Source organism: Gobio gobio (assembly GCF_949357685.1).
Source record: "Gobio gobio genome assembly, chromosome: 13".
Classification (NCBI taxonomy): domain Eukaryota; kingdom Metazoa; phylum Chordata; class Actinopteri; order Cypriniformes; family Gobionidae; genus Gobio; species Gobio gobio.
Window position 1 is genome coordinate 25,104,431 of NC_137106.1, and position 8,051 is coordinate 25,112,481.

The following is an 8,051-nucleotide window of genomic DNA, read 5'->3' on the forward strand; positions in this document are numbered from 1 at the left end:
TACATTTAAAGAAAGTCTTTGACAGTAGGTTTGGCCTGAGACACGATCACATGTTGGAAAATGTTTGCATCAGCTGCAGGTCTAGAGTGTCTTGGTGTTTTGTGTTCTGCAGTGTGAGTTTTCAGCTGTTGAGTGTAATGAGAACTGATGGCAAAAGCTTTGTAGTAAATCAGAAGAATCAGCTCGCAAGGAAAAAAAGGTTGGGGAAAACCCCATCCATACATTTAACACACTACTGTACTGTTCAAAAGATTTTGAAAAAAGATTATGCCCACCAAGGCTGCATTTATTTGATATACTAAAAACAGAAATATTGTGAAATATTATAGCAGTTTAAAATAACTGTTGTATTACGGCATGTCATTTATTCCAGTAAAATGTATTTTTTGATCAAATTAATGCATCATTGATATTCATTTTAAACTTAAAGGGTTAGTTAATTGTCTGGCTATCACCAGACCAAGCACAATCTTTTAAGATTGAAGACAAGACTGGGGAGTCTGCTCTGTATTTTCTACTGCGCAAGAGGCGTGATCAATGGGCATAGTTTAAATGACGTACGCAATGGAATAGTCCTTCAACCATTCAGACCAACGATCCATTGGATCTCTATCCGTCATCATGTTAAACCCGCTAATAGTGCGTAGTTTCAAACCTGTATGAATTTTGTTGTTCTGTTGAACACAAGATATTTTAAAATATGCTGGTACAGTGCATCCGGAAAGTATTCACAGCGCTTCACTTTTTCCACATTTTTATGTTACAGCCAGTAATCAAATGGTTGACAGTAGCCATTGACTTCCATAGTAGGAAAAAAACACTATGGAAGTCAATGGCTACCGTCAACTGCCTGGTTACCAACATTCTTTAAAATATTTTCTTGTGTGTTCAACAGAAGAAACTCGTACAGGTTTGGAACAACATGAGAGTAAGTGATGACAGAATTTTCATTTTTGGGTGAACTATCCCTTTAAGACTGAGTATGTCGCCCCCTGTGGGTGCTGATTGTCATCACACTGAACACAATACATGAATTATAATGCATTTTAAGCATTTATTTTCTGTCTTACGCACAAACAACAGGGAAATAGAATACCCTTATTTGACAAAAAGCTAACACACAAGTACACACAAGTTTCTGTCTTCTAAAAAAAATCATGAAAGTGCAAGACTGACTGTCCTGAATCAAAGCAAACTTGCGGCGTTTACTATGGTTAAAAATGTAAATGAAACCCGGCAGTCAGAATGAAAGAGCAGCACACACACATTTTACCTGTTACTGACAGGTACAGAAACATACGTTAGTATGTTTATTGCATGATATATAACGCTCTATATTACAGCTCTATTCACCCATTAGCATGATGACATTAATCAGATTTGTATTTGAATATAACTCCGATATGAAAACATTTGCACTGTAAACTAGTGTATCACTTCGGGAAATGAATTTTGTTGTGAAAGTAACTAGTACTAAAAGCATTTAAACAAATTCAGGATTGTGATGATTGAGAGAAAAAGTTTTGGATTTGAAACGCCAAAACATCTCTTATAATTGAATGTGTCAGACAGATGGTGGAAGGCTGCAGGCATGTCCAAAGTCCAAAACAATGTGAAAGAAATGAAAAGCACATTTTGAGTTTGATTCCCCCTTTTTAGTGAGCGATCATGGCACAAAAGCAATGTATGCATTAAAACAGCTTCTTGTTACACTTTGCAAAAGGAAAAACATCCTTCATCATATAAAACATCCTCAAAACTGGCTTACAGTCACACCCAGCACCACAGCACACATGCTATTCAGATTTTACAGAAACATTTACAACCTGCCTGACACAAGCAAAACCAAAACTAGTCCGTCCGTCCCATGTATTTCCTGAAGATAAACCACACAAATTATGAATTCCAACATGTTACACTTTTTGCTGAACCACATCAGTCTTCTGGCACAATATACACTTCAAAAGTCTGTAGGGTCGAAGGGAAAAATCATAGAGCGCTAATTACAACTTAATGCAATCTGAAATCTTCAGTGCACATGCACACACACAAAAACCCTTTAAATAGAAGAGCGTCTTGTTTAGTCTCTAAATGGAGGCAAAAAAACGTAACATCAGATCACTCATCAAAGCTGCTTCAAGTATAACAGGGTTGTATGAGGGAACGTGTGTAAGGCAAGAGATACACTTCTAACAGCTCCAAACTACACATCTAAAAAAACGACAAACTGGAACTGGGATTCTTCAGGAATCTTCTGTGTTTCATGGCTTGAATAATATGATGTGAAATTCAGATTGTTGATAAAGGATCTGTAAAGATACTAATGTCCTATTGAAATGAACAAAACAATGGTGAAACAGGAATTAGGGCTTAGATTTCACAAAATCTATGATGGAACGATGAAGGCTGAGATATCACTGATCTGCTGAGTATAAAGGCTATCCTTATGGACACGCGCACACACACACCCCCACAGACATTACAAACTCGGTCGCTCAGTGCCAGTTGGAGTGTGTATGCGTGTCCGCTGATGAGAGCTGAAGAGAACTGCTTTTCCATCCAGACGTGTCACAACAGCGCAGCATTGTGGAAGGACTGAGGAACGCAGATTAACTCCATTTATTCAGGGGGTTTATGGGGTTTCCATGGCAACGGTCCACAGGCACAGGCCTATTGACCCAGTAGATGGGAGGTGGGGGGAGGGAGAAGACTTAAGAACATAAGTAGTTAAAATTCTACAGTCATGTTTTGTATCTCTGCTTTGTATCTCAGACATTAAACTTAAGAGAAAAACAATCCATGCAGTTCAGCCTTACATAGAGAGTCTGCTGAGAAGGTCTGGATAATAGATTATTTCCTCATACTGATGTCATCATCCTTCAGAACGAATTTCTTCCTCAATGCTTCGGATATAAGAGAGGCAGAATCTTCCTCCCTCAGTGAGGTGCACCCACGGTTATATCTGAATAAAGTACACAATAACATTATTCACTAGATATTATCTATTATTAATAAAAAATAATTATAGTAATGATGATAATAATAATAATAAAGTTAGTAGCATGAACGTGAGTGCAACTTTGGACAGTTGGTGGTGCAAGAGGGATTGCGTCAGAGACTCTAAATTAGCTATGGTAACAGATCGGACTGTCCTCTATTTGTGAACCAAATGTCATAGCTTTCCTGTAAGCGTTTCTATGGGCTGCCATAAACTCAAGAGAAATAGTAGTAGTAATAATATAATATAACCCTTTCATATATAATAATGGTGTCAAATGATAAGGCCTTTACAGAAGAACGAAAACAATTCTAAACAACAGCGCACAACAAAAACCATCACATTTCTGCATAGTTAGTGTCATACTGGTGTTGAAACCGTGCTCACCTGTCCTTACTCATCTTCATGCGGTTCATGTCTTTCAGAATGTCCATGACATCAGCAAAGCTTGTCGATTTTGAAAGAGACACGGTGTCCTCCTCTGGCTCCCGAAAGTCCATAGTAGGGTGATCAAGATCAAAAGTTGCAGATGCTGTCATGGAAACTGGCGGCATAGGATCAGGCACCAGCTCTGACACATCCTCTTCATCCTCTTCCTCCTCCTCCTCCTCTTCCTCCTCCTCGGTGACATCACTAATGACAAAGGAGGCTGCGGGAGCAGGCTGGTAAGCAGCAGTCTCAAAAGGAGCCATGGAGAAGCCCACACTAGTGTCGTCAGGGGACAGCAGGTCAGGAGTGATGGGGTTCGAATCTAAAGAATTGGGTTCGAGTCAAAAATTGTATGAAGCACAACAGGTGTAAAGGACCTACATTCCTCTTAAGTATTAACTTGACAATGTAATAAAAATAGAACCCAATAGAAACTACATTATATAGAATAAAAGGAGCTTCAGTCAAAAACTCAACCTGATTCTGCAGCAACAATCTTGGCGATCTGGGCTCTGAGTCGACTCAGCTCATCTTGTAAAGCTGTGGAACGGTTTAGAGCGGTAACACCTGGTTTCCTCAGACCCTCGACTCGCCTGCCTTCTCGTCTAAAGTTGGGCACAGACGAGTTCCTGTGCATAACCAGCAGCGGTGTTGGCCTCCACTCATGCCTCAGGGGACGCGTGTCACTCCTGACAATCAGAAGAAAGCATTGGGATCAATTTTATTCATATTTTATCCACCTCTGGATCCTCAGATTAGAGGATCTACCAAATTCGGCTCTAAATCCTACGAAACACCATTAAAAAAAAAGCAGTCAAATAGGAAATCCAGTGCACTATATGAAGCTACATACACCGGCATGACAGACTTACCTCACTCTGGCATATGTCTCCTCCTCATCATCTGCAATCCAGGCAATATCTGCCAGCGTAGGCACCATTGGACCATCCAAAGAGCGCATTGGAGGAAGGCCAGGGAGTTCCTGTAGAAAACAAGCAGATAACAGCCATTCCTTTAGTTTTAACCCTTATCTATTCTGTCCTCTTTTACGGATTTCTTTTTTTCTTTTCTTTTTTTTATAAAAATGTTTCCTCAATAGTTCAAAACTTGGGGATTTATTTAGATATTCTATCTAAACAAAAACAAAAAAATTGACTTCATTTGATTAGTCTAAAGCCCTATTTGGACAGTAATTGTTTCTCACGTGGTGGTCCGTAAAAATAAATTTTGCATGCCACCTCAGTGATAAAACTTTTGGATGGTGATTTATTCACGGTGGAGTTTTGTGGGAACGCACTGCTCACGTGGTCAATAACATTATTGTATGCTGTAAATAAAATGTCATATGCTTGGTATAATAAGAATAAATGCATATTTAATTTAATAATAGGAAAATAATATCCTAATTATTTAAATCTGTTTAAAAATAGGAAGATATATAGACGCACATTATAGTTAAAATGGTTTTCTGTCTTGTATTTTATGTCAAAATAAAGGATGTCTTCCACATTGAAATGACCGGAAATAAGTTAATACAGCCTCTTATTTACATGACATAAACATAATGCTGCTTGGTTATTTTAACATATATAAAATTGCTGCTGTAATAACGGCCCCTTTCAAATGTTTACGTGCCTTCTTTTTATTTTTTTGAGCGGTGATTAAATATATTAAAAATACAATATAAAATACTTGAAATACATCATCTGAACAATGTTTTGAGGTGTGGTAACCATAGTATAAGCCGAATAATTGACTACAGGCCAGTGAAATATTGAAAAATAATGCACACCCTGGGTGTTATTTGTTAGGATTTTGTCCTTAAAACACCTTAGCTATATACAGTGGGGCAAAAAAGTATTTAGTCAGCCACCAATTGTGCAAGTTCTCCCACTTAAAAAGATGAGAGACGCCTGTAATTTTCATCATAGGTACACTTCAACTATGAGAGACAGAATGACTTAAATCCTGCAGTGCCAGACGTGTGCTTAAGCCAGTACATGTCCGGGCCCGTCTGAAGTTTACTAGAGAGCATTTGGATGATCCAGAAGAGGATTGGGAGAATATCATATGAAACCAAAATATAACTTTTTGGTAAAAACTCAACTTGTCATGTTTGGAGGAGAAAGAATGCTGAGTTGCATCCAAACAACACCATACCTACTGTGAAGCCTGGGGGGTGGAAACGGGACCAGGACGACTGATCCGTGTAAAGGAAAGAATGAATGGGGCCATGTATCGTGAGATTTTGAGTAAAAACCTCCTTCCATCAGCAAGGGCATTGAAGATGAAACGTGGCTGGGTCTTTCAGCATGACAATGATCCCAAACACACCGCCCGGGCAATGAAGGAGTGGCTTCGTAAGAAGCATTTCAAGGTCCTGGAGTGGCCTAGCCAGTCTCCAGATCTCAACCCCATAGAAAATCTTTGGAGGGAGTTGAAAATCCGTGTTACGCAGCAACAGCCCAAAACATCACTGCTCTAGAGGAGATCTGCATGGAGGAATGGGCCAAACTACCAGCAACAGTGTGTAAAAACCTTGTGGAGACTTACAGAAAACGTTTGACCTCTGTCATTGCCAACAAAGGGTATATAACAAAATGAGATGAACTTTTGTCATTGACCAAATACTTATTTTCCACCATCATTTGCAAATAAATTCTTTAAAAATCAGACAATGTGATTTTCTGGATTTTTTTTTCTCATTCTGTCTCTCATAGTTGAAGTGTACCTATGATGAACATTACAGGCCTCTCTCATCTTTTTAAGAGGGAGAACTAGCACAATTGGTGGCTGACAAAAACACTTTTTTGCCCCACTGTATTTCCTGAGCATAAAATCTAAATTTTTGTCCAACGGGTGGATGCATAGAACACTTCAGCCATCTACTGTCCATTACTGTCAAAGCATGACTTTGACTTGACATGAATTTATATTATATTTCTGTTTTCACCAGATGGCAGCAATCTGGCCCAAATAGGCTACATGATAAATTCTTGATTTACTTTGGCCTGGTTTCACAGACAGGGCTTAGATTAAGCCTTAATTCAATTAGTACATTTAAATAGCCTTTAAAAACATTCCTTAGAAAGAAAACATTACTGGTGTGTATCTTGAGACACAGCAATGACACTGACATATTTTAAGATGGCAAGTTGCTTTTGAGACAGCTTTTGTTGCTTTTAACAGCTCAAACATGCATTTTAGTCTGGGACTAGTTTAAGCCTGGTCTCTGAAAACAGGAGTTTATGTTTCAAATGATAGAAGAGTAGATTTAAATAAATGACAAATAACATCTAGATTTTTCGGTTTTAGTAAAAGATGATAAATTACATGTAAGTGAGTCCAAAAAGAAGAGAAAAATTGTTACTGCTTCAGGGAAATAACATTTCATAAAAATAAAATAAAAAGTTACACTGTTCTTTGTCAAAAATGTCTGCGAACAGCAAATGGGTAATTTCCCCCCACCCCCCAAAAGCTATGGAGGGCTAACTTACAACACTTCACTTTTCAATCTTTAACTCAACCACCTGATGATGCTTGTTTATATGAACTTTTATTCCCATACCTGGAAACAAGCCCTGGGACAGGGTTTAAGAGGCAGCGTAGAGCCGATTCGTCTCACCACACTACGAGTTGATCCATGTGGTTTATTTTGCCAAATAGGGATTACCTCCTGAAGAGCAAGTAAACAAAATAAGTACTTTAAAAATATATAAACACTGACAGAACATAAATAAAATAGCTCTTTTAGATGTTTGTTTACTTACTGCTTCGGTCTCCATTTTCCTGGGAGTGAAGAAAGAAAGCACCGGAGCCTTGGATTGTACAGTGGTGTTTTGATTATTATTATAGCACACTGAACATGTTCATCTGGAATGAGGGTTCCTTTGCCTTGAGAAAAAAAAAAAAAAACATCTATACTTTAAGTGCAACACTACTGTGAATGAAGATCAAGAGATCGTGTAAAATAGCACAGTGAATGATGTTTTTGCAGTTGCTGCAGACTGATTGCCTCCGTGTTAGTTTGTGTAAATCAAGTGAATAAAGTAAATAAAGAGTTGAGCAGTGCAAGCAAAGGAGTTTTATGACGCACAATCTCTATAACACATCTGATCTACATACGTAACGTGAACTTAAGTAACGTTAATCAAAGCAATAAATCAATAAGTAAATGAACAGATAAGTGAAATAATACAATTATAAACAAGAGTTAAAAAAGGGCAATTAAATGAACAGACGAGTATGGTTACTCTTGAAAAGAGTAACAGGGCAAATTGGGAAAATTAACAAATACAATAAAACCTAAATGTAAACAAATCAAAGGCGTCCTGTGACCCTCATTCCTTTTAGCATCACAGCTAACAAACGACCTCATAATGTACTGCTGCTAATTATGCATTCAGAAAACATGTAAGACATACCGTGTGTGATCAGATTAGTTCGGTTTATTTTTCTGCACTGGTGCAGAATACTGTGGTTTATGTGTCGTGAATGTCTGGGTTTCCCCTCTCCCTGATCCGTTAGCCGTGTAGCTGATAGCCCTGCGCGCCCCCGGCGAACTTTGCAAGCCGTGCATGAGTCGGAAGTGCGTGTGGTAACATCGTCCTGTGATTGGTTCGAA

At 38.4% G+C, this 8,051-nt stretch overlaps 1 protein-coding gene across 2 annotated transcripts; it reads right to left on the bottom strand.

Moving 5' to 3' along the window:
• Positions 1-1,040: 1,040 nt before the first annotated feature.
• On the bottom strand, positions 1,041-8,002 carry mtfr1l (mitochondrial fission regulator 1-like). Of its 2 annotated transcripts, none has more exons than XM_079833922.1 (8): positions 7,852-8,002; positions 7,198-7,321; positions 6,996-7,103; positions 4,300-4,409; positions 3,905-4,116; positions 3,386-3,749; positions 2,817-2,962; positions 1,041-2,670 (listed from the first exon to the last, which is right to left on the bottom strand). In XM_079833922.1, the coding sequence occupies exons 2-7, from the start codon at positions 7,210-7,212 to the stop codon at positions 2,851-2,853; spliced, it is 921 nt and encodes a 306-aa protein (XP_079690048.1). In that variant the 5' UTR covers positions 7,213-7,321; positions 7,852-8,002; the 3' UTR covers positions 1,041-2,670; positions 2,817-2,850. The 2 variants fall into 2 exon arrangements, with proteins under 2 accessions (XP_079690048.1, XP_079690049.1); XM_079833923.1 differs by having other exon boundaries at positions 1,041-2,710; positions 7,852-7,988.
• Positions 8,003-8,051: the final 49 nt, after the last annotated feature.